At 42.2% G+C, this 27,530-nt stretch overlaps 3 protein-coding genes across 3 annotated transcripts in view; all 3 read left to right on the top strand.

The window, feature by feature from the left end:
- The first annotated feature begins 335 nt into the window (after positions 1-335).
- LOC130076830 (UDP-glucuronosyltransferase 1A5-like) lies at positions 336-1,355 on the top strand. Its single transcript, XM_056242096.1, has one exon. The coding sequence runs from the start codon at positions 345-347 to the stop codon at positions 1,353-1,355; it is 1,011 nt and encodes a 336-aa protein (XP_056098071.1). The 5' UTR covers positions 336-344.
- Positions 1,356-5,933: 4,578 nt separating this feature from the next.
- Positions 5,934-14,567, top strand: LOC130076541 (UDP-glucuronosyltransferase 1A5-like). The gene is made up of 2 exons (XM_056241662.1): positions 5,934-6,933; positions 14,476-14,567. The coding sequence occupies exons 1-2, from the start codon at positions 6,070-6,072 to the stop codon at positions 14,491-14,493; spliced, it is 882 nt and encodes a 293-aa protein (XP_056097637.1). The 5' UTR covers positions 5,934-6,069; the 3' UTR covers positions 14,494-14,567.
- The window catches only part of LOC130076509 (UDP-glucuronosyltransferase-like), a 56,013-nt gene continuing 42,864 nt past the window's right edge, over positions 14,382-27,530 (top strand). Inside the window, exon 1 of the mRNA XM_056241632.1 lies at positions 14,382-15,239. Coding sequence (XP_056097607.1) covers positions 14,397-15,239 — 843 coding nt within the window. The 5' untranslated portion in view covers positions 14,382-14,396. The remainder of the gene's footprint in view (positions 15,240-27,530) is intronic.

The raw sequence follows: 27,530 nt of genomic DNA, 5'->3' as shown, positions 1-27,530 counted from the left end.
TGAATGAGAAGGTGGAGCCCTCAGAGCGCTCCCGCCTATTACATCATCATCATTGGCCAATGGCAGTTTGAACTTCGAAGGTGTTTATCAAAAAGTTTTTTGTTCGTCTTAGATTTCACTCAAGGTGTATCGGGACCGGACCACTGAGGTGTGGTTTTCTGTAGATGAGTGGAAGGCGGATTACATTCTTTTGAGGCCCTGCCTTCTTTGTTGTCTGTAGCAACATCCCTTTTAGGATAAAAACCTCTGCTGAGAAGTGCAAATTCATAAGTGTCTTGCAGAAATTCAAATCAACCGAATTTTGCCAATACTACCAGCTCATATACTTGTATTCATTGCTGATTATGAATGAAATTAGAATGGCTGCCTCTGCTAGTGTGTTGCTCTTGTGCCTTTTCTGCCTGGGATCAGCAGAGGCTGGGAAGTTATTGGTGATTCCAGCATATGGCAGCCACTGGACAGGCATGAGGCCTTTGGTGGAAGAGCTTGGCCGTAGAGGAAACCAGGTGGTGGTCGTCATCCCAGAGGAAAGTCCGAACATGGGTCCAGCACTGCATACCACTACTCTGACATATCCAGTACCCTACAACAAGACCCAGCTACAAGAGAGCATGAATGCAGGTATTAATGAAATGTTGAGTGCAGATGTATCTAAAGATATGGACCGGTTTCAGAGTTTTATCAACACAATGGATCTACTTAAAGTTATTATAACCCGGAATGCTGAGGGTTTGCTCTCCAAAAAGGATTTGATGAAGAAACTGCAAGATTACAACTTTGATGCTATTCTCACAGATCCATTTGAGACTGTTGGAGTTATTGCTGTAGAATATCTCTCAGTTCCAGCCATTTATATGCAAACAAGCCATCCTTGTGGTGTCGACGCTCTCGCCAGTCAATGTCCAGTTCCAGCCTCTTATGTTCCACAACCTTTAACTCACTTTACTGACCGCATGAATCTTTGGCAAAGAAGTGTGAACCTGGTAAGGACTCTCCTGCAGCCCATGGCTTGCGGACGTATGTTTGCTCGTGCAGATGAGATTGCTTCACGTGTATTGCAGAAAAAAACATCGATGGTGGAGATCATGAGCCGTGCAGCTCTCTGGTTTATGCATTTTGACTTTGCCTTTGAATTACCACGTCCATTGATGCCAAACATGATCCTAATTGGAGGAATGGACAGCAAGAAAGCAGGACCTTTGTCACAAGTAAGTCTTTCTAATAGCTGTCATTTTACACTACTGCTAATTTTGCCTTTAATGTCTACTAGCAAAGTTTCTCTAAATTTGGCCATGGAAGCAGGCACGTGCACAGGTAGGGCTCAACCTGTGCAGAGCACATGCCCTTTTTGCTGAAGTGCCCTTTTTTTGGTGGTGGTGTTTTTTTGGGGGTTTTTTTATAAATAAATGCTATTGGTCACCCTTTAAGTCTATCTGTCTGTTTTAAAAATATTTAGCCAATGGAAGATCTTAAAAAGCGCTTGTGTAAATCTTGTTCGATCCTCAAACTGTCAGTAAAGCTGATAACTCCGCCCCCTCTATCGTGACTGAATGAGCTGAAGCTCCGCAGCGGCCGCACAGCAGACAGCAGCTGAAAGAAGTTTTGCAAGGGTAAACAAAAATCTTGTTGTTTGAATAAGTACTAAACACGTTGTCTATAAAAGCTCATATTTTATTTATTTGATGTCTGACTAAGATATGTGGGACCTGAGAGAGAGGGCTATGCTAGCATTTGCCATAGTCATAGCCAATACATAGCCTACACTTAAATAGCCTGTGCATACAGTAGCATTTCATTTTTTATAAAATGCGATTTTGACCAAATGTATTTTACAACAGGAAAAACTGAGCACCTATATATAGCTATAACAATCTAGTTGGTAAGCTGTTGATGAAAATGGAATGATGCCGCCGGCGCCGTTTCCATAGGAAAATCATAAGCACAGGCGCGCCCCCGCGCTGTTCGTACTGGAACTACAAAGTGATCCTCGTCGCCTAGGTAACATATATTTCTAAGAAATGTGTTCTTTGATTTATGATTGCTGATACACTTAATTTATTAACATTTAATCATGTTATGGTAATAATATTAAATTAAGGTTAATTCAAGGCTGTTAATATGCACGTATTCGCAATGTAATTTTGAATCTATATAGTAGGCTATTCTATACTCTCCGGTCGTCCTCACATGTATAAATGTAGTAAAACATGGTTTTACTACAGTAATATTGTAGTAGTAACTTAAAAAAAACATTACAGAAGATCACTGTTAAATCTTTATATTTTATCATGCAGAATGTAATTCATGATTTAATACATTCCAAGGCTTGATTTATTTGATCCAAAATAAGCAAAAACAGTAATATTGTGAAATATTTTTACTGTTTTCTATTTGAATATATTTTAAAATGTAGCCTAATTTATTTATTTGGTCAAAGCTGAATTTTCAGCATCTTTACTCCAGGTCAGTACTCTTCAGTGTCACGTGATCCTTCAGAAATGCTTTTCACTGCAACTGTACTTTTCACACTATTTTATAATTTTTTTCATTGCTGGCTTATTTTAATAAGAGACCTTCAAGACACCAATATTGGTCCTCCACAGTATCAAGTTTTTGCCATCAAATTCTTCTTTGCAATCAGATTCTTTTCAATGAGAGTGTTCACGCCACGTCTGTTCCTGAGCCGGTTAAGAACCAACTCCAAAGCCTTTGCTCAGAGGAGAGACTCTCAGACCTTCATGGCCACAGTGAAGTCATAAACATCTTCAAGCATGGCTCACAGAAGGTTGCTGTTGTAATTAGGTTTAAAGAAGCCCTAAAACCTTGTATATCTTTATTATTATTATTATGGTTGTTATTAATAGTGAATAAATCTAAAGCTTTTGAGACTATTTTTTTTTTTTTTTTTTTGATTTGTCATGAAGACCATTTCCTCCTTTTATGTAGGCTTACTAAATAATCTTGATATAAAAAAAGGGAGGGGGGTGCCCTTTTTCAGTATTAGCACATGCCCCTCAAAAGGTCTGTGCACGGCCCTGCATGGAAGAACACCTGAAAAATAATGAACACATTGGCCTTTTCTTTCTCAATATGTATTTGTAATCAATATTTCCAATCATACAGTGCATTTTATTATTTATACATTTCTTATTAACTATTTCATCAATCTCACTACTCTAAATGTACACAGTAATTCCACTGCTTTCCCATGTACAAACTCACTCTAAAACAGATGCACTTCCTGAATTTTCTAAAGAGAGAAGTCACAATATTATTTTGGCTAATTATTAGGCTAATAGACTATATTAGGCTAGTTTTGCACCATTTGGTTGACTTGCATCATAGTTTCCATGTTACAGTATGTTGTGCAAAACTTCGTCATTTTTTGTAGTATTAACTGGTAAAAATCTCTGTACACATATGGAGGCTGGTTTTATTTGAGTTTGATCTTTAAGTTCATGCTTCACTCTCTGTTTAAAATACATGGGCATACTGGAAATATATGCAGTTAAAGTCCCCATGAAATCAAGATGTATGTCTATGTTAGCCTTACTGTTATCTATAAACTAGTGTGCTTTAAAAACAATGACAAAATTAGCATTTAGAAGATATAAGCATTCAAAACTCAGCCACCACCTTATAAATAGATGCTGAAGCTGAGGCTAAAATCACTTGTTCACACATTTACATTTTTTTACATGGTGAATGGTACATAGTGCACTATATATGTGATAGGGAATGATTCAAACTGTGTAAATATGCTTTCCATTGGGGCAAATTAAGTCTGGTTTCACATTAGCGTCACGTGAACTGCCGCAGCGTGCACACAGTCTGCTCCGGTCTATAGACACAATAGCACAGAGCGGATCGGCGCATACCAGAAAATTTATCGGACCGATTGAATCCTGCACATAATGTTAAAGCGATACGGAGGAGATTAGGAGGAGAAACAGTTACAATGCGTGTTGCAAACTGCGGCTGTACTGAGCTCAACCATAGACAGTAAAAGAAATGGACACAGCGACCCCATAGATTTCAACGGAGAAAAGTGAAGCCAATTAGAAGCACTCACTTCCTGATAGCCAAGCGTACTGCGCAGGCTCAAACTGAGCTTGACGATGTAGATGTGACGTGAGCAACCTGTCTGACAGTTGTAAGTGTTCTAGTAGCTGTGCCAAGACAAATCTGAATTGAAATCTGAAACAAATCCGTTGTTGAAATATTTTGTCCCGTTGCTTTTATGGACTCTCAATCTATGGGCTTCTCCCTTGACTTTATGTCTCCACGTCCCCCCGATTGCCTCAGTAAAAGATTGCCTACGAGCTTCTCCTTCTGTCTATATGGTAATTTCTCTACTGTGCGACAGAGAGTCCCGTGGTTATGACGCAATCGTTAGCCTACTTTTACAAAAACGGCTTCTACGGGGCCATAACGTAAGATACAAAGTAATGGAGCCTTTTATCCATTGTCCTGTTTCTTCAGAAATAAATAATGGACAAATGGAGTCTTTGGACACCTCAGATGTAAAGTTATTTGTCTGCTACAATGGCGGCCCCCAAGGGAAGCTTCAGTTTCCGGCTGATGGATTACCCCCTTGAGCTCAACGGCTCTGGCCGAGCTGTGATATAAACTTAAAGCTATTGGCTATTTTTTTTAAAGGGGAGGGGCTGTTCGATATGTCCTGCCCTGTCTTCCTGTTTCAGTGGAAATTACGTCAACACATTGAATAATGCTGCACGTTTCAAGGCACTTCAGTGGGCCTTTAAATTGTGAGAAGTGCAACTTCAATGCAGTGAATGCAGTTCATATTGATAAATGTTTCAATAGCGCCACCGTGTGTGTAAAAACCTAATCTATTTAGAGTGCTATTTTGTAGCCTGCTCTTTTAGATATCAGCTGTTCTTTCGATAGAAAATACACATCAATAATGATGATTGCACTTTAAATGATGGATATTATGGTATTTAATAGTCAAACTATCTAGTCAAAAACTAACTTAAATGAAATATCAAATGTTACTTTCTACACTGGATTGTACTTTTGGAATTGGCAATCAACATGTCATTTTCCCATCTAACTTTAAAGCCACCTGTTCAGTCACTATTTTCTCAGTGTCATGAGTCATGACTATATAAGGTAGAAAACACTAGATGTTAACTACATTTACATTTCTTTATTTTGTAGATGCTTTCATCACATATTTTTTTATAAACAGCCGTATATTAGTTAGTTTAACAATTTCAGTTTTTAAACTACAATACTGATTAATCATTAATCAGTAAATAATTAAGAAAATTATAATTAAGAAAAACTCAATTCACAAATGCATGTTACATAAAGACAATCAGGAACTTATTTTATATTCCTTTTAACAAATTATTTCCAGCATCATACCTGTGCCATCAGAGCATCAAGAGAAACATGCCTTTTGTCATATAACCATATTCCAAAACATTTCACGCAGTTTGGATCCCCACTGCAGTGCAAGCATGACCTTGCACATTCTAATAGAGATAATAAGTAAGCTACAAGTGGTCGATGTACTTTGTAAAAAATGTTGATGTGCTCAGTTGATATGCTTTGATAGCTAGAGTTGACTATAGAGGGCTCAAAGTCTACCTTTTGTCCGAAAGGTGTCTTTATATAAAATCTGTGTATAGTAGTTTTTTTCTGTCAAATATAACAAGAAAGAAAACCAGCATGTTCCTGGTATTGTTGTGAATGATTCACTAGTGAACGTTGTCTCAAAGAAATAAAAAAAGGGTTGCCTTCGTAATATTTAGTCAAATTGCAATCTAGATAAATATGCTTAAAATATCACTCCGCTTTTTTCATTTATGAGATCTGGATACTTTTCTCACTCTTCTACTAAGGGCATGCTTTGCCGCTTAAGAATCGAGATTTTCAACTTTTCAGGCCCAGCCTACTGTTGTTTGTTGAAACTCCCCTTTCAGGATAAAAGCCTGTGCCGCAGGATGTGCAAATTCATAAGTGCTTGCAGACTTATAAGACAATCTTCTTAGCTCTTACCAATACTACAAGCTCATCTGCTTGTAATTATTGCTGATTATGTGTGATAGGATTGTTAGAATGGCTGCTTCTGTGTTGCTCTTGTGTCTTTTCTGCCTGGGATCAGCAGAGGCTGGAAAGTTATTAGTAGTTCCTTCAGATGGCAGCCACTGGACAGGCATGAAGCCTTTGGTGGAAGAGCTTGGCCGTAGAGGAAACCAGGTGGTGGTCGTCATCCCAGAAGCAAGTCTGAGTATGGGTCCTTCACAACACACCACTACTCTGACATATCCAGTACCCTACACCAAGACCCAGCTACAAGAGCATGTGAATGCAGGTGTTACTACTCTGACAAGTAAAGATTTATCTACAGATCTGGCCAGGTTTCAGAATTTCCTCAACACTATGGATCTGCTTAATATTCTTATAACCCGGAATGTTGAGGTATTGCTCTCCAACGAAGCTTTGATGAAGAAACTGCAAGATTACAACTTTGATGCTATTCTCACAGATCCATTCGAGCCTGTCGGACCTATAGCTGGTGAATTTCTCTCAGTTCCAGCCGTTTATATACAATCAACCCATCCTTGTGGTGTCGACGCTCTCGCCAGTCAATGTCCAGTTCCAGCCTCTTATGTTCCACAACATTTAACTCACTTTACTGACCGCATGAATCTTTGGCAAAGAAGTGTGAACCTGGTAAGGACTCTCCTGCAGCCCATGGCTTGCGGACGTATGTTTGCTCGTGCGGATGAGATTGCTTCGCGTGTACTGCAGAAAAAAACATCGATGGTGGAGATCATGAGCCGTGCAGCTCTCTGGTTTATGGATTCAGACTTTGTTTTAGAATTTCCACGTCCGTTGATGCCAAACATGATCATAGTCGGAGGAATGGACAGCAAGAAAGCAGGACCTTTGTCACAGGTTAGTAATCTAATAGCTCTTATTTTGCCACTACTACTGATTTTCCTTGTGCTATTTTCTGTTATCATCCTCAAATGTAAAGTAAAATTTGCCAATATCACAGTTTCAAAAGAAAGACACTTCAGAAAGATAAATAAATAAACTCATTCATATATTCAACTGGAATGAAATACCTCTCAATATGTCTTTTCATGATCAGTCTGCAGTTTGTTTGGAACTTTTGAGAGATTTTAAGTCATTTGTGAAATTTACAACAGTAAGTGGGATCAAGTAATTCATGCATTAAAATGTTGTAAGAGGAAGAAACTCTCTGAGCCTTTTCACATGTCTGTGTAAGAACAGAAAACAATAGTTCTAAAAATATGTTTGACACTTTCTGGAATTTTATCTTTTTTACAAAACTCTACGAACTTGTTCTTCAAGTTTCTGTGTACAGGGGCAAAGTGCAAAACCTCCCCAGCACCCACACACCTGCTCCTCCAATGAATGCATTTATCAACAGAAATATATTTAAATTTTCTCACTCTAGATGTGATTAATATTTTAATCATACCATCATTTTATTATTTATCTTTTTTGACAAATCCTTAATTTCAGCTTTTAACTGAAAAAATGCCAGTAGCAGTGTGCAATCTCACTGTAAACTGATGCAGTTGCCTTGCAGTTCCTACAGAGGGAAGTCTCACTGTGGAAACGTCTCGGTTACGGATGTAACCCTCGTTCCCTGAGTAGGGAACGGAGACGTTCCGTCGGATGACGACGAATGGGGGTTTCGCTTAGAAGCCTATCGACTTCGAGTATACAAAACGAGCCAATGGCAAACAAATGCCATGGGTCTGCGGAATTTGCATGGCGCAACTCCACCCCACCTCGTGGGGATAAAAGGAGAAAGCCAGCAATATGCAGATATGTTTCTTCGCTGAGGAGCCAAGACTGAACTCGGCTGTTCCAGCGGTACAGCGGAAGTGGCAGGCAGACGGAACTTCTCCGTTCCCTACTCAGGGAACGAGGGTTACATCCGTAACCGAGACGTTCCCTTTCGTTGTCACTCCGAGTTCCGTCGGATGACGACGAATGGGGATACCAGTCTAATCACGCCACTTCTCAGCTGTCTTCCAGTGCCCTGCGTAATCTGAGATCCCTGTCGTGAGACTAGCACGGACGAAGGACTCCTATTATCACAGGAATTTTAACCAAGGTACACTGGGGAGCATATCCCAGAATTAAAGGGAAGTATGCAATTATTGCCAACCCAGAGGGGGGGACTTAGGAATACACATATGACCCGAGGGATGCATATGGGGAATCACTGGGGTGTCCAGCCGCAGGTGGAATATTTCAACCCCAGGGGTGGCAAGGTGGCTTGCCGAGGGAAGACACATGCTCAAGAGGCTTACAGTGGAAATACACATGTGGGGGTCGCTCAGAGGAGGGACCATGCACACGGGGAGGCACCTAGCCGACGCGCAGGCAATAGACACTGGCGCCAGCATCAGAAGTGCTGGAGGAACTCAGGGCTTTCGGGGAAGCTCACCTGAGCAAAAATATCGCACGTATCCAGTCCGTGGAGTGGAGTGGCGAGCAAGCGAAGACACCTTAACGGAACCCATGTTAGCTTGAAAAAGTCAGTACACGGGAGGAGACTGGCTCCACTCGGAGATTGTAAAATCTGGCGAAAGTGTTAGGTGTCGCCCAGCCTGCAGCTCTGCAGATGTCTGTTAGCGAGGCGCCATGCGCTAGAGCCCAAGAGGATGCCACACTCCGGGTGGAGTGGGCAGTCACACCAAGGGGGCACGGTCGACCTTGCTGCTGGTATGCCAAAGCAATGGCGTCCACTATCCAGTGAGACAACCTTTGCTTGGAGAGAGCCTTTCCCTTCAGCTTCCCACCATAACAGACAAAGAGCTGGTCTGAGGTCCTGAAACACTGCGTTCTGTCTACATAGATGCGAAGAGCACGTACTGGACAGAGCAGTGCCAAGGCTGGGTCTGCCTCCTCCGGGGGCAGCGCTTGCAGGTTCACCACCTGGTCCCGGAAGGGAGTGGTAGGAACCTTGGCCACATATCCAGGCCGGGGTCTCAGGATCACGTGAGAGTACGCCGGCCCGAATTCCAGGCACGCTTCGTCAACGGAGAATGCGTGCAGGTCCCCTACCCTCTTGAAGGAGGCCAATGCAGTCAGAAGCGCCGTCTTCATTGACAGGAAGTTAAGCTCGACTGACTGTAAAGGCTCAAAGGGAGCACTACGCAGGGCGGTTAAGACCACTGCGAGGTCCCAAGAGGGTACGAGAGGAGGGCGAGGAGGATTCAGTCTCCTCGCTCCTCTCAGGAACCTGGTGATCAGGTCATGTTTCCCCAAAGACTTACCTTCTATAAGGTCATGCTGTGCGGCAATAGCGGCTACATAGACCTTAAGGGTGGAGGGAGACAGCCTTCGCTCCAACCCTTCTTGAAGAAAGGAAAGCACAACACTGATCGAACAACTCCGGGGCTCTTCTCGGCGAGATGAGCACCAGCTGACGAAGAGGTTCCACTTCAACGCGTAGAGGTGTCTCGTGGACGACGCTCTAGCGGAAGTGATGGTAGCCGCCACCGCTGGTGGCAGGGTACTCAAACCTGCCTCGTCCCGTTTAGGAGCCACACGTGGAGGTTCCAAAGATCGGGACGAGGGTGCCATAGGGTGCCCCGTCCCTGAGAAAGGAGGTCCTTCCTCAGAAGAATCGGCCAAGGAGGTGCTGTCGCGAGGAGTACAAGTTCGGAGAACCAGGTCCGGGTGGGCCAGTACGGCGCGACCAGAGTGACCTGCTCCTCGTCCTCCCTGACCTTGCGCAGGAGTTGCGCAAGAAGGCTCACTGGGGGAAACGCATATTTGCGGCCCCGCGGCCAGCTGTGCGCCAGAGCATCCGTGCCGAGCGTGCCCTCGGTCAGGGAATAATACTGGGCGCAATGGGTCGAGTCGTGAGAGGCAAACAGATCTATCTGTGCGTCCCCGAACTGGTCCCAAATCAGCTGAACCGTCTGGGGATGGAGTCGCCAATCTCCGGGGAGGGGCTGAAGCCGTGACAGCTCGTCGGCTGCACAGTTCAGGGCTCCAGGGATGTAAATGGCTCGAAGCGACCTCAGATGCTTCTGACTCCAAAAGAGGAGGTGGCGGGCGAGTTGCGACATACGGCGGGAGCGCAGACCACCTTGACGGTTGATGTACGCTACAGTGGCGGTATTGTCTGTTCGGACTAGTACGTGTTGATTCTTGAGCACGGCCCGGAAGCGGCGCAGAGCAAGACGTACAGCCTGCAACTCGAGGCAATTGATGTGCCATAAGCGGTGGGGTCCTGTCCAGGAGCCCGCGGCAGCACGTCCATTGCACATGGCACCCCAGCCCGCGGTGGAGGCATCTGTCGTTACAACAACATGCCGGGAAGCTCGTTCCAGAGGCACTCCTGCCCGTAGAAAGCTGAGGTTCCCCCACGGGGTGAAGGTCTGACGGCAGGTCGGAGTAACTGGTACTCGGAGCGTGCCGTGTTGCCATGCCCACCTCGGGACTCGGTCGCGAAGCCAAAGCTGAAGCGGTCTCATATGAAGCAATCCGAGCGGCGTTGCCGCGGCTGCAGATGCCATATGCCCCAGGAGCCTCTGAAAAAGTTTCAGTGGAACCGCACTCTTGCCCTCGAACTGTCTCAGGCAAGTCAGCAGTGACTGCGCGCGCTCGCTCGTAAGCTGCGCGGACATGGCGACCGAGTCGATCTCCATACCGAGAAAAGAGATCCTCTGCACGGGGCAAAGTTTGCTCTTCTCCCAGTTGACCCGAAGGCCCAAAGTTCAGTTCAGAATATTCATAGTTCAGAATGCGAACCCCGTGTTCCCGGAGGGGAACAAGGGCTGCCTCGACGACCTTCGTGAAGACGCGAGGGGACAGGGCTAGCCCGAATGGGAGAACTGCGTACTGATATGCCTGTCCCTCGAAAGCAAACCGTAGGAACGGTCTGTGTCGAGGGAGAATGGAGACATGAAAGTAGGCGTCCTTCAGGTCGATCGCTGCAAACCAATCCTGGTGCCGCACACATTCGAAAACGCGTTTGGCGGTGAGCATCTTGAACGGCAGCCTGTGAAGGGAGCGGTTCAATACGCGCAGGTCCAGGATTGGCCGTAACCCACCGGTTTTCTTCGGGACAATGAAGTAGGGGCTGTAAAACCCGGACCTCATTTCGGCTGGAGGGACAGTCTCGATCGCACCCTTCGCCAGCAGGGTAGCAACCTCCGCTCTCATGATAGGGGCATTGCCACCGACCATAGTGGAGCGGACTCCCCTGAAGCGGGGAGGAGACCGCGCGAACTGAATCGCGTAGCCGAGCCTGAACGTTCGTGCGACCCAGCGGGACAGGTTGGGAAGCTCTAGCCAGGTTCCCAAGGACTGTACCAGCGGGGTCACGCGAACCACAGACTTCCCGTTGGTGGAGCAGCGAGGCGGTATGGCTGACCCAGACGTGGACGGCATAGCGGCCCGGTGTGAGGGTACAGTCATAGACCGCAGAGTCCTGACAGAGGAGACCAGGGAAGGACGAACGTTCCACGGGGTCTGCTCTGCCAGGGGTCTGGCGACAGAGGAGGATGAGAGCGGCACGGTCCGGGGACGGCGCGCACTGTCATCCGGCTCTGGGACAGAGGAGGACGAGGGGTGCACGGCCCGGGGGCGGCGCACCGTGTCGTCCGAGAACTCTGTGTGCTTAGAGATGGGAAGTCAGCTCTCTGGAAAAAGAGGTTCTCCCCCGGCCCTCCACCGGGGAAAGGAGTGGCCCTGCAACCACCTCCTGGAGAACTGCAACCCATCTCTGAGCTGCCCGTAACGGGAGCGCCGCTTTGCCCGGCATTTGGCAGGCTGCAGGGCTGGTACGGGCTGGGGCGCTTTCCTGCGACCACCTCCACGGCGCGGCCCGGAGCTGCTGGGGCCGGGCGGGAGGGGGCGAAAGTCGCAGGAGGGCGCGTTCGGCGGCAAGCTGACTGAGGCGTCTGAGCCGGCGGCAGCAGCTGGCCGCGGGGTCAGAACGTGTTTGGTAGCCTCAGTCTGCTTCTGGGCGGCCGAGAACTGTTGGGCAGAGTCCTCGGCCGCGCCGCCGAAGGGCCAGCCTGGGATATGGGGGAGTTGAGGAAGCGGGTTCGCTCAGCCTCGCGCATATCAACCAGGTTAACCCAGAAATGTCTGACCACACAAGTGGACATCACCTGACCCAGGGAGCGTGCGGTCACCTTCGTCACTCGTAGAGCGAGGTCGGTGGCGGCAGGCAGTCTCTTAGATGAGCCCTGAATCAGCCCTACCCTCGTGCATGTCATTGAGCACCCCGAAGGATGGCAATAACATGCAGTGAGACGGCAGCCTGTCCGCTGCTCTATAGGTCTTTGCCACCGGAGTAGACAAAAAAAACCTACAGGCATTGGAGGGGTGCTTAGGGTCGCCACGCCAGGTGGAGGCGCTGTGGGGGCACAGACGTGCTGCCACAGAACACTCCACGGGGGGAACCCCAGTGTACCCATGGCCACAGCCTCTCGAGGGCAGAGAAGGTGGAAGAGGCTGCTGAGCAGTCGCGAAGTCAAAGGAGACTCTCACGATCTCATAACCTCTTCATGCACATCCGAGTAGAAAGGATTTTGGGTTCGCCTCCCCAAAACCAATCATCAGCCTTGAGTGCTCGAGACATGGCAGAGTAATCCACACATGCCCGATACTCGCGGCTGCCCGGGAAGCATAGCTGTCAACTCTGGATCAGACTCGCTATGTTGCACACCCGAGAGTGGCAACATAGACGAGCCCTCACTTCCAAAGGACTCCAGCTCACCTTGTGACGCGGCGATAGACACGATTTCATCAGCCGGGGAACTGAATGAGATGCCGGCCCGCCGGCGTCCTTAGGACGTGGCTCTGACCAGCTAACTCATTCAGAACCGCGCGGGTTGCAATGTTAAAGAGAGGGGTGTGGACCACGGATATTAATCGGCGGTTTAGTTCCACACCAGCCATCTCAGGTCACCCTGGCCACCAGCCAAAGTATTCTCTCACGTGGAGAAAATAGATCGGGGTGTGGATGAGGGGACTCTCACTCAGTTGAGCTCATTGAGTCTTGACCGTTACATTGCGATGGTCATGTTCCCTTAAGAGAACGTGACGCATCCGCGAGCGCTGTTCGAACGTGATCGAAGCCCAAACACGTCAAAACAGCGCTCGTGCCCATCAGCTGAATCTATCAGACTACCGCACTCAGAAATGCACGGGCAGATCGTCTTTAAAAAGACGCGCCGCGTGCACGCTCTTTTTGTGTGAGAAAAGCTTGCAGCAGTGCTGAAGCGCCCAGGGAGAAGCACACAGCTGTTCAGATCAGCAGGCAGGAATGTGAAACTCGCTGGAACACGCCATCACACCAACACCGACTGGAAGCTGCTCGTCTTGAAGATTCTCGAAGATAGTCAGAGAATAGACTGCAGGAGTGAAGAGAACATCTTGGCTCCGAAGCAAAAACATATCTGCATATTGCTGGCTTTCTCCTTTTATCCCCACGAGGTGGGGCGGAGTTGCGCCATGCAAATTCCGCAGACCCATGGCATTTGTTTGCCATTGGCTCGTTTTGTATACTCGAAGTCGATAGGCTTCTAAGCGAAACCCCCATTCGTCGTCATCCGACGGAACTCGGAGTGACAACGAAAGGGAACTGTGAGCCATGCATGGTTTTGGACCGTTAGTTATTGTATAAGCCAATCATGCATGATCTCAATTTGCAAGCTTAGTTGGCCAACAATGCTTCTATCCCTATAAACACATGCAGATAAAAGGCCAGTATTGGAAGACAGGCTGTGTTTGATTCTTCACTCCTTAAAAAGAAATGTTTAAAAGGGCACAACTAGCATTAGTAATGAACTTTAATTAGACATTGTTTCACAGATTTTAGTGTCTGTTTCAAATGTTGCATTTTAAAGTGTCTTGGTTTTTGGTTAGTGCTTGTTTAATAGGTTATATAGATTAGTGATAAATAGATTTAATAGTTTTCTGTAATATTTCGATTTCTGTTCAAATATGAGGTAAAATTGCAAATACACATTTTAACACGTCCTCGTCCATTTTTAAATCTTTAGTTACTCTACCAACACATCCATTATTTTGCATATTTTGCACCTTATGACATTTCATGCTTGCCATGAATTTTGCATTTGACCAGAATCATTTATAAAAAGTAATTTCCCTCACCCCCAACCCCCGCTTTTAAACATCTTTTTAAACTTTCACCCCATTTGGTTGCTTCACCACCTTATATAGATAAAGTCCCACCCAGCTGCAAGGATCTCCACCTCTGCTTATAAACCAGACTCATTGTGAGATATTGGAGTAGTGTAAGCTACACATTACCTGGTTGTTTCTCATTGACCTCACCTATAGCTGGCAAAAGCCACAGTGAGAGCTTTTATTATACCATTGATAAAATGGCTGGCGTGTGGTTTCTCCTGAGTCTCTTCTTCTTGGGTTCAGGTGAAGCTGGGAAACTGTTGGTTATTCCATCAGATGGCAGTCACTGGTTAGGGATGAAGCCTATTGTGGAGGAGCTGGGGAGGAGAGGAAACCAGGTGGTGGTCGTCATCCCAGAGGCGAGTCTGAGTATGGGTCCTTCACAGAATACCACCACTCTGACATATCCAGTGAACTACACCAAGGATGAATTAGAAGCAGACTTAGCAGATCAATTAAACACAGTTCTAAGTATTGATATCTCGACAGACCTGGCCAAGTTCCAGGTGTTCATTATTTCACTGGAGATTCTTCAAAGCTTCATAGTGAGGAACGCAGAGGGTCTACTCTTCAACAGGGACTTGATGAATGAACTGCAAGATTACAATTTTGATGCTATCCTCACAGATCCATTTGAGCCCATTGGAGCTATAGCTGGTGAATATCTCTCCATTCCAACTATTTATATGCAAATAAACCTTCCTTGTGGTGTCGACGCTCTTGCCAGTCAATGTCCAGTTCCAGCCTCTTATGTTCCACAACCTTTAACTCACTTTACTGACCGCATTAATCTTTGGCAAAGAAGTGTGAACCTGGTAAGGACTCTCCTGCAGCCCATGGCTTGCAGACATTTGTTTACTCGTGCAGATGAGATCGCCTCACGTGTACTGCAGAGAAAAGCATCGATGGTTGAGATCATGAGCCGTGCAGCTCTCTGGTTTATGCGCTTTGACTTTGCCTTGGAATTCCCACGACCGTTGATGCCTAACATGATTATGATCGGAGGAATGGCAACCAAGAAACCAAAACCATTGTCACAAGTAAGCTCCCATAATTACATTTGCATGCAATTGCATGTACATTTGCACTAACAGTATCGTTGCTCACTTTAACAAGTGTGCTTTAACAATGTTCACAAAATAAAAAAGGACAAAGAAGTCAGGTCAGTGAGGTTCCAGAGTCTTTTATTGTTCTCTCTCTCACAAACAACGAAACGAAAGTAGCGCTTCTGTGCCTTCAACTAGTTCGAATGTTCAACAACATAAAATGTGTACTCAGCGTTTGCCCCATTCCTAGGTCTGCAGGCTCTATTTATCCCGTTTCTCTGCCAGTTACTGGAATCAGAAAGAGGTGTTAATCATTTGCACTTGACCCACTTCTCACTGCTCTTCTCTGCACTCGCTCTCCCTGTCCAGACTCCACTTTACCACACACCCTTCGCAACAAACAACATGAAAAAGTATATCTCTTGTCACTGAGGCAGTACCTTTGTTGAAGGTTGACATCCTCCTTCCTCCTACGCTGACATTTGACTATTTTCGATCCTGATCGCACATTAATTTTTTTTTTTAATGAAACCACACATATAGGGAGAGGCCGGGTATGGTTGTTGTAACATCACCATGAATCAGGGATAAGCTAGGATTCATATGATCATTTCATTATTTACCCACTTCCTCCCAGATCCCATATGAATGGTTGTCAAGGCTATAAATAGACACATGCAGATTTTATAAAGACAAAAATAGATTTTTAGGTAAGAATGTAATTTTATTTACCTAAACTATATTTTGTTTAGTACTTAAAATTTTGCTGATAAAATCATATAAGTTTTATTAGATTAAATTGTTTAGTTTCTCAGGCAAAATGTGATGCATTTTAACCTGCTAATACAGTTAAACAACAGCTGACAGAGGTGGGGTACCTTGTGGAAAAAAGTGCACTTTAGTGTACTTTTATAAAGTGACTTATTACACAAATAATATACTTTAAAGGAATACACTTAAGTGTAAGTTAAATGCAATGTTACTTAATGCACATTATATGTAATTGATTTAAAATGTATCACAGATTAAGTTAAAATAAAATGCAATAAATTGACATTAAGAGTGATTTTTTAAGAGTTTATTCTGTAAACGTAAACTTTTGACCACTACTGCATCAACTAAGTGATGAATTACCTCAGTCATCAGGCCAACATCATAGAATGCTGAGAAAGGTTCCTTCACATTTCCCACAAAAAACAGGATTCCATTGACCACACCATCTTCACTGACACTGGGCTTAAAGTGATTAAAAATAGAGGACATTTTTATTCCTACTTTATAGGGAATTTAACATAACTTTATCAATTACACAAATATAGATAAATAACCCAAGACTCATGCAAATTGAGAAAGGTAATCTTCAAGTTTTCCTCATCTTGCCTTTTAACTTTCATACCGCGCACATCTTTCATGAAGGATGTTCCTGTATACACGATTGACACAGCAATGCTCCTGCCTTCTTCCTTCGGTTTGTTACAAAATATATGATGATTAGAGGGGGATCTGTAAATGCACAGGTGGGAATGTACTTGTAAATGGAAAAGATTCAAAGCATATAGCTATAGGGATTGTTAGTGTCTTGATAGCAGTGTTTTAGCTTGATCAGGGTGTGCTGGCTGGGCAACAATTCAGGACAAATCTTGTAACATCATTCCACACCGCTTGCACTGTATCTCCAATAAAAAAATTGAACTGATCCAGCAAAATGAATGTTTAACTCGAGATAAGCACAAAAATATTACATATTCCAAAACAAATAGTAACTGAACAACTCACTCTTTAAATGCAAAAAGAAAAAAATACATTACAAGCACTATTTCTAGAGGTGGGTGATATATTAAATATTTATGGTGGTTATAACTTTTATTATTTGTATTAAATGTATATAAATGTTACCATATTGGATCAGCATTCAGCAAATTTTAATTTAAGTCATTTAGTTTGTTTAAAATTATTTAAAAAGTCAGATTAATAAAAATAAAAAAAATCAGCAGCCAATTTCTAGGACACGCCCCCAAGCGAGAGATGGGTGGGCGCCTGGGCGGTATGACCAAAATTCTGTTTCATAGTAGGCTACAGGCCCGCCGACAGGGGGGGACAAACGGGTCTGTTGTCCCGGGCCCAGGATAGGGAGGGATTATTCGCTTTCTTCCTAATTGCCCCCCCCCCCCCAAGATTGAAATGCATCACTGTCATCATCGGTGAACAGATAATGGGTCAGATCCGAGTCTATTTTTGCTGCGCTGCTCATGCTTAAAAGTGAAAGCACACTTTTGATGGACAAAAAATAAATATGATTTCACACAAAATGCACAGATTTTGCATGTCTAGTGTGTTTTAACAAGAACTGCAGTAGGCTATGTCAGAAAAGAAAATGAAGACATTTATAGAAAATGTACCCATTTAAACGTGTTTTTATTATTCATTTTGGGTAAAAGTATATGGTGTTTTATAAAAATAAAAATAAATCGTGGGGGGGCCCATCTAAGATTATCTTGTCCCGGGCCCAGGCAAGACTGTCAGCTGGCCTGGTAGGCTATGACTAATTTTATTTCACGGTAACATTATATTTCACGATATAGTTATTTATATATGTAGATATTCTCGAAAAATCGACAAAAAGGGCTTTGTATAATAAAAAACCCAAATACTTTAGAAATGAAAAGTACACCTTGTTTGATTTTTAATTTTCTTTTATTTGGTAAATTATTTCTTTGGTAAACTATTTAGATAGCTAAATATAGTTAACAAAACACACTCATCAACTTTTAGATTAACTGCCCCCAACTGATTGATATTGAATACAACTCATAGGTGCAATTAAACTTTAAAGGTGCTCTACGTAACTTTTAGCGGTCTCTAGTGGTGATGTTTCAGATTGCAACCAAATTTTCCAAGAGCGCTCGTGCTCTAACTCATAGACAATACCGTCTATTACGCAAATATCTCGGCGAATACTTGACGGATTCAGCTAGCACCGAGCTTGTTGGGACCATCTAGTCGAGCTGAAAAGAACCATATAAGTTCCATAGTTTTTGGTGGTGTTTTCGCGGAGATATTAGCAGATTAGCAAAATTGCGGACGCCGGTGACGTCACGATCTCAGAAGAAAATCGCTCGTATCTCTGGAACGCAAAGACCCAGAGAGCTCAAATTCGGGGGAGGAGGTCCCAGGGGAACCCTTGCCCGAACGCTAGAGTGGCGGGCCTCGGGGATGCCCCCTACCAGATCGCCGTTCGCTGGGACCCCCGATTTCGAACGGCTATAACTCGGGGAGCCGGGCGAGTTGGACCTCGGGGGTGGGCTCGTTCGAAAGGCCCCGTCCAGCACTACGAACAATTAGAGTCTTGGGAATATTGATCAAAGATTGACTGAGATATAAGCCGAAAAACGTGCGTCTTTAACCGGACGTAACTCCCTGACTGTCTACAATAGACTGTATATAAGGAGAGAGGCTCGGGAGCGTGCATGCACGTCACATCCGTTGGATTTCGCGGTAAATCCGACCCGGAGACTTCACATAGAAATAGGAATACTGGCCTTCAGAGGTAATAGCAAAACTCGACAAGTGGATCATTTTAATGTGTGATTACAACCCCTTCACACACAAGCCAATAAAAAAAGGATTCATTTTAGTAGAAAAGTTACATAGAGCACCTTTAACCCTCTGGGGTTGTTCGTTTAACAGTCACACTTGGGGTGTTCGGGTCCAAATGGACCCAACGGGCAGGATTCATATTTAAAGGGGTCATATAATGCCATTTTTGTACAAGCTAATATGATTCTTTAGGGTCTAAATTAAAAGTTTGTAATATACTTTAATTAAAAATTCTCATTAGTATTGTAAGAAAACACTTATTTTACCTGGTCAAAAACAGCTCTGTTTTCAGCACGCCGTTTCAGTGCATATGACTTTAAATGATAATGAGTTTTGCTCACCCCGCCTCTCTGTTCTATGCGTACACGTTTGTAACACAATACCATAACGTGTTGTTCATTATAAACGTGGGATTATGAATTATATGGAGAACGTCGTACATAGAAAACATGCAGTAATGTACCCTGAGTGTAAACCTTAGACTCATTCATCGTGAAGCGATTTGCAAAGATATAAATATTAATATAAAGTTTAATAAAAGGTAACACTCACTTCAGTTGTTCTAGAGGTTCAGCAGGAACACGAATATCTGGTACCGATTCTTTATTCAGGAGCAGCTGCTTAGCAAAACCAGCTTTATACTGATCCTCGTTTATAAAGCAGTCTGGTGAGAAATGATTCGCGCAAACATGAGAGCATTGACGTTGGTCGTGGGGAATATTCCCTTCGAAAACAAACTCAGCCACTGCGTCTTCAGCGGTTCGGATTTAGGAACATTAAAATGACTACTGTGTTCGTTATTACACCCAAGAACAGAACACCACAATCGCTTAGACGCCATTCTGCTCATAGACAGTGCTCCAGCATATCAACAATGACCGCGCCGGTCCGCGCAGACTATGATTGACAGCTCTCACCCGCGAGGGCGGGTCTGTATTGAAACGCGCCTATCAATCAACAATCGCGGGAGGGGCGTCCGACCGTGTGACGTCACACGGTCGAACGGCTCGATTTGAGGCAGGGGAAAACATATAAGGAGATTAAAACAAAACCACTGGATGGATTTTTATCATTATATGATGGTTGTGTACAGGCACTGCCAACACACATTTCAGTACAATCAACTTAAAAAAGTGCATGTACCATTATATGACCCCTTTAAAAAAAAAAAATAATAATTTTTTTTTTACTTGTTTTTTATAAAAAAAATTCTTTTCTTTTTTGGTGTTTTGAGATATTTTATGATTTATAATTAATATTTATGCAATAATTATGACCCATTTTTTCCCATTGAACATAATAGAATTTTTTTATTTTTATTATTTTTTTTTTATCAAAGCTGTATTACATTTTAGAGTGAAGCCTAGGCCTCATGAAAGCAATTTTTGAAAAAAATATAGATGCCATCTGGTGGACACACTGAGCATTTTTATCACACAATAGCACATTTTTACCACTAGTGGATTTACAGCTCTCTGTAGAAAGGCTTGGGGATTCTAGTGATTTTTGCAAATATATACCAATTTTTTTTCAGGTTGTTGATTTTTAAAATATAATAACAGATTCTCAAAGACTATTTTTGTCTTGTTTTTTGTTTGTTTGGTTGGTTTAAATGGTAATTTGAAGTGCCAGTTTTACTTTATAATACAGATTATTATAAATATATAATACAGTGTGTGTGTGTGTGTGTGTGTGTGTGTCTGTTTTGCACTCTTGATGTTTTAGAGATTCACCCCTTCACCGTTGAGTCATTTTTCTGCTTTCTGGCTGATTTGTATATTGTATGCACAAAAAAACTGTTTTCATATTTTTGACAATTTCCCATTCATTTCCAATGGGGGTCATTTGGACCCGAAGGTCCTAAGTGTGAGTATTTTTATTATTTTTTTTACAACCACTTAGACTATTCAAATAGACTATTCTATTTGAATAGTCTGTGTTTTCATATTGAATAATCTATGTTTTCATATTTTTGACAATTTCACATTCATTTCCTATGGGGGTCCATTTGGACCCGAAGGTCCTGAGTGTGACTATTTTTTTTACAACCACTTAGACTGTTCACATCCTGTCCCCAATTTTTTTGGGTGTTCATATACCAAATACCAACAAAGTCACCAAATTTCGGACCATTCCGAAGAAGCTGTGATTTTTAACATTTTTTTTATTTGAATGATTCGGGTCCATTTGGGCCGAACAACCCCAGAGGGTTAAATAAAGTGTTGCTGAATAATTTTTCAATCTCATGTTATTCATCAATCAGTTTATAATATCTGAACATTTTATATTGAACTATTCTATTCATAATAAATTAGTTACTTCCTTTTAATTTTTTTAGGATATTAGTAATACAGTTATGTTTAAATGTGTTCCCCGGTACATTTTTGCCATGTCTGTTTAAGTGGTTTGTGATGTCACCGTCACCTGGAGCTTTAATCAAGAGAAGTTCAAGTTCAGAAGTGACTAAAGGAGAGCAGCAGTATGAAAACCGAACAGCTACGCGTTGACTAAGTAGTTTAAATTATACATACCTTACAAGTTACAAGTAACTGCGTCATCTTTTTACCATAGCCCGTGAACAGACACTCCGGGCTCCCTCTCAGTGCGTGTGCACGCGCACGTCTTTTGCATCAGTAAAATGCGATCGGTTAATTTGAGTGTCAAGTTGTAAGATTTCACGTATCGAATCAACGGAAGATTTTATCAGCTGGTTCAGTGGCCAATTGTATTAGAAATATATAACTTGCGCTGCATATTTAGTAATTTTGCCTCAGATACAGGATTATAGGCATGTTTCTTTGACAAATCTCAGTGTCTCAGTCTCACGCACGTATTAGAGTTAACCACGCCCACTTATTTACATGTCGCGGTATACACGGAATAAAAAAATCTGTTACGGTTGACATTACTACGGAGCCCCCCTAGTCCCACTTTGTCAAAAAAATTTATTATAACTATCTCGTGGCCTCAAGATAAGTAACTCGTGGCCTCAAGATAGTATCTCGTGGCCTCAAGATAAGTAACTCGTGGCCTCAAGATAAGTAACTCGTGGCCTCAAGATAAGCATCTCGTGGCCTCAAGATAGTATCTCGTGGCCTCAAGATAGTATCTCGTGGCCTCAAGATAAGTAACTCGTGGCCTCAAGATAGTATCTCGTGGCCTCAAGATAAGTAACTCGTGGCCTCAAGATAAGTAACTCGTGGCCTCAAGATAAGTATCTCGTGGCCTCAAGATAGTATCTCGTGGCCTCAAGATAGTAACTCGTGGCCTCAAGATAAGTAACTCGTGGCCTCAAGATAGTATCTCGTGGCCTCAAGGTAGTAACTCGTGGCCTCAAGATAGAGATACTATCTTGAGGTACACGAGATAGTAACTCGTGGCCTCAAGATAGAGATACTATCTTGAGGCCACGAGATAGTATCTTGAGGCCACGAGATACTATCTTGAGGCCACGAGATAATATCTTGAGGCCACGAGTTACTTATCTTGAGGCCACGAGATAGTATCTTGAGGCCACGAGTTACTTATCTTGAGGCCACGAGATAGTATCTTGAGGCCACGAGATAGTTATAATATTTGTTTTGACAAAGTGGGACTAGGGGGGCTCCGTACATTTCTACCGTGGTAACGATACCGCCATAACGCCCAGGGGGATGTCAGAAATTATTAGAATGCAATCATAGATACATGGTAAATTCACCTCCCGAGACTATATTGCGTTTATATCTGCGATTAAAATGCACTCTTAATCGCAAAAACAACTGCCATGTTACAGTGAAAAATTTTAAGAAAGCATATCAAGATGCAGTACATAAAGTCTCATCTGTCTCATCTGTAATCATCCAAACGTGGCGCTCCTTTTGTTCTTTTCTTATTTGGGCAGCTTGTTTCCTCACGCATTGCGATCTTTTACTGTCTATGATCACGATTACAGAAAAAATGTTCAAACTCTAGTAAAGTAGTGCGTCATCGTGATGTATTTCTGCCGCATGCGCATTAAACAAAATGTTCATGTATTTCATGCATGGTTAAATGTTATTTTAGCTTTGTCATTTCTGTTCAAGTTGAAGTTGTGCTAACTCATTGTGTTGTTAGACTCTGTAAGTTCACAAAACTTGACTTGACTAATTTTTACAGTGGTGTAGTCTGATTAAATTAAATGTAGGCTATTTTAAAAGTGCAATGTGTAATATTTCTGAGGATCTATTGACAGAAATGCAATATAAGATCCATAACTATGTGTTCAGTGGTGTATAAAGACCTTACTCAATGAACCGTTATGTTTTTATTACCTTAGAATGAGACATTTATATCTACATAACCGCGGGCACCCCCTTCTATGAAGGTCGACATATTGTGACGTCATGTTTCTACCGTAGCCGACAGCGAACAAACAGCGCTACAGAGCACGTTTCGTTCATACCTTGAAAGAGAAGCCTATTAGTTCTTCTCCCTCGCTGTGTTATGGCTTTGACAATCAGTTGATTAGTACTATTGACCGTAAAACAGTAACGTTACAGGAGTCACCAACCCGTCGATCGTGGTCGACAAGTCGATCTTGGAAGCATTTTAAGTCGATCGCGAAGAGTTTTCAAAACTAGAGAAAAAAAACAATATTTTTATTCATTTATAGTAAATGGTGGGATGCGGAGGCGCGCGTGCTGTTACAATCACGTCATTTTTGCCACGCGCACCTTTGCGCTCATGCGGACGCGTCGAGTATAAACAATGCTTTACGCTTTAACCAGCTCAGCCACAGCCCTACTGTCACGGGTGTGGTGCGGGTGAAGAAAGGCAAAGTCATAAACTCCAGTTCAATTAGTTTACTTCAAAAACTCACAGGTACAGATTGGCAGGAAGACAGGCAGGAACACTCACAAAAACACTATGACAATAACAAGAACCGACCAAGACAGACTGAACAGAAGCCACCTAAATACAAGAACAAATCAAACATAACAAGGTGAAGACAGGTGACACTGATGATAAAGACGAGGAACAGGTGGGTAAATGAGGGAGTGAGTTCAGGTGTGGAGTCAAGGAGGATGCTGGGTAGTGTAGTGCAGACTAAGACAGACTGGTGCAGACGGAGACTGTGACACCTACAGCATAACATGAATGATTTATGGATTTATAAACAAAAACGAGGGAAAAAACGTTGGAAAATATTGGTTATGCTTGATTCAGTTTGTTAATATTACTATCGTGACCTTACCTTAATTTTTGTCTGATCAATTAAAATTGCAAATAATATATACAATGACTTGAATACACCTGTTTTATGATTATGTTTAAAAAAAAAAGTTTTGTAAAAAATGTTTTTGTAAAAATCTCTTTTCTAAAAAAGAAAAGAATTAAATTCTTAAAAATGAATCATTAGTTTGGCTTAATCTTTTTTTTAAATATTTTTGAGACAATAACTGTTACAAAGTGCCTTGTATTTAGCTCTTCAGGTAATAGATTTATATTAGTAGGGTTTTCTTATTGAGAGTTGACATATTCAATGACTGTGGACTGTTAGTGCCCCCTTGTGGTATTACTGAGTAATTGGAATATGCTAGGAAGTGCGTTAGTTGTCGTTATGACTCCGTAGAGTGTGGACTGTGGAGCGCAAGAGAGTTCGCCTCATCTCATAAAGTGGTGTTATATATAATATAAGCGTGTGCGTGCATCTAAAAGTAAGTTTACGGGTTATCAACCCGTAAACAGTGAGTATCACAGTACCACAGTGATTAATTTAACCCGAGCCACATCGGTTACTTCATAACAAATTGGTCCTTCGAGCCGGATCAATTTGTTATGAAGTAACCGATGTGGCTCGGGTTAAATTAATCACTGTGGTACGTCTGGTCAGGACGCAATGAAGATGCACATAGGTTTTGTTGAGGATTTATTGGGTGTACTTGTGTGTGTGTGGTTCTATAAGACAAATAAAAACAATATATCAATTTTTAACATCCATACAATAATTGTTGATCAATAACAAAGATATTTCAATAGTTAGAAAGGCATTAGAACATATCCAGAAGTCATATTATTCACTTTTGTCATCTTATCTAACTTTAGTCAGACTGGGGTTCGAACCCGCGTCAATAACGGCACGTCGACAGCGCGTGCAAATCTGAATGACGAAGCACTTTTCTTAGCATACTCGACAATATCAACAAATAATATAAATATACCCAATGAAAAGGTATTACAATAATGTTCGAGATAACATCAGGAGCATACTGTGAACAATTATGACCATGCACTGAGATTATATGCAGGTCGATCAGCCGAACAGACGACTTTAATTATGCCTATTTAACCTAACGAACAGAACTATGTTGATAACCCGTAAACAGTAATGAAATAAGATTGATAAACATAGAAACTTACTTTTAGATGCACGCACACGCTTATATAACACCACTTTATGAGATGAGGCGAACTCTCTTGCGCTCCACAGTCCACACTCTACGGAGTCATAACGACAACTAACGCACTTCCTAGCATATTCCAATTACTCAGTAATACCACAAGGGGCCACTAACAGTCCACAGTCATTGAATATGTCAACTCTCAATAAGAAAACCCTACTAATATAAATCTATTACCTGAAGAGCTAAATACAAGGCACTTTGTAACAATAACTATACATGCAGAAACTGGGATTTGCACCACATGAACCAAACTAACTTTGCCTTGTCATAAAAAGATACTCTGATATTTTAAGATACTTTTTCACTTTTTTTCTGCAGGGGGTCATCTTTATGATATAATTTCCAGTTTTATGTTTTTATTTGTGCATGTATATATATTCTCTCAGAACTATTAAACAATATTAAGCCAAACTACGGTACTTCATAATACATTTTTAAGAATATCATACTTTTCAATCTTTTTTATTTTTTATTTTATTTTGATATCAGGATAGTTGTATCAACTGGATTTTTTTTTTTTACTTTCAATATATGTATGTGTATTTTTTTTTTTTTACTTTTACCTTTTTAAAAATTATTTATTTAAAAAACAATTTATTAATATAGGTCAGTGCTGATTTCTATAATTATTATTCATTGTTGTTATTCATATTTGTTTATAATAGATTAAAATGAGTTTATACAGTTTAAAAAGTTAAAACTGTATATGTAGAAATTTACTTATATATAATATTAACTTAACATATAATAAATTCTGCAAAAGTTTATTGTTATAGTTCATGGTACCTAATGCATTAACTAATGTTAATATGACAAAAGTGTTACCAACATATTAACCTGTTGTAGACATTTGGTCCTCTTTACCTTTGTATGAACAAAGCTATCTCTAGATAACTGTAAAAATTCTTAATGCTCTTACGTTCTTGAAATATTAACCCAGAGCCACATTTAACCCACTTGTTAGACTTTAAACCACAGTGCAGTGACGTAACATCAAAGTCTGAGCTTATTAGTTGTGCTGTACTCACATGCAGCCAGAGATCAACACACTCCCCTTTTGTCTAGTTTAGAAGCGCCTCCTCATTTGAAAACATTCCCAGGCGTCTTAAATGTATCGTATCTCCAGTTGCTGTCTACTGTTCGAACTTTAGAGGAATAGTGAGAGAGAGTACTAAGTTGTCCCGCTCTGGGTCTATTAGCCTGGCTAAGCTTGTTCTCCTCAGAGCCTGTGCAGGCTGGAAAGGTGCTTGTCATACCAGTGGATGGCAGCCACTGGCTGAGCATGAAGATCTTGGTGGAAGAGTTGTCTCTGAGGGGTCATGAGATGGTGGTCCTGGTTCCTGAAATCAGTTTTCTGATTAGGGCATCTTGGCAATTACACCACTAAGTCTTTCTGTATGCCCGACACCATTGATGAGCTAAATGCCAACTTGGACCACCAAGAATGCGTTTGAGAGGCCTCCACAATTTACTGATATTTTTGTGAATTTGGGGAGTGCAGTTCACAAATATGCAGGTGAAAGGCTGTGACTCAGCTAACAGGGAACGTTCCCATAACTTTCACTAACGTTATGTAAAAGTTATGTAAATGTGAGTTAAAAACGTTCCTGAAATAATGTTTCTGGAACGGTCTTATAATGTTTATAGTTAAAAAACATTCTTAGAACTTAGAACAACGTTTTTAGAACGTCCTTGTGATGTTATTTGTTCTTGACTGATGTTCTCATAATGTTGAGTGAAAACGTTCTTGTAACAACGCTCAAGTTATTTCTGAATGTTTTCTTAACGTTCCAAACATCCGTTTTTTTTAAAGTATTAAGAACATTTTTTTCTTTGTTTATGTGAACATTAGAAGAACATTCGGTAACTTTACTTGAAGGGATGTGCATAAGACTGACATGACACCTTCATAATCATGACATGACACGTCATGAATATGAAGGAGGTTTTATGCATGTTTATGACAACTGTCATTAAGTGTCATTCGCTCAATTATGACATTTTTAATGCAAATATGACATTGTTTGAGATGTCTTTGTTATGACAACTTGACATAAACCAATAAATCATAACCTGTCAGTGTCCTGGTAATGACAACTTGACATAAACCAATACATCATAACTTGTCAGTGTCTTTGTCATGACAACTTGACATAAACCAATACATCATAACCTGTCATTGTCTTTGTCATGACAACTTGACATAAACCAATACATCAAAACCGGTCATTGTCTTTGTCATGACAACTTGACATTACTAAGA

Source organism: Rhinichthys klamathensis, unplaced genomic scaffold (assembly GCF_029890125.1).
Source record: "Rhinichthys klamathensis goyatoka isolate OS25496 unplaced genomic scaffold, OSU_Roscu_1.1 h1tg000021l_1, whole genome shotgun sequence".
In the NCBI taxonomy this organism is placed as follows: Eukaryota; Metazoa; Chordata; class Actinopteri; order Cypriniformes; family Leuciscidae; genus Rhinichthys; species Rhinichthys klamathensis.
The sequence above is the reverse complement of the archived record's forward strand: the minus strand, read 5'-3'. Positions and strand labels throughout refer to the sequence as shown.

Coding starts and splice junctions, on each gene's coding strand:
- LOC130076830 (XM_056242096.1), top strand. CDS start 345: ATGAATGAAATTAGAATGGCTGCCTCTGCTAGTGTGTTGCTCTTGTGC.
- LOC130076541 (XM_056241662.1), top strand. CDS start 6,070: ATGTGTGATAGGATTGTTAGAATGGCTGCTTCTGTGTTGCTCTTGTGT.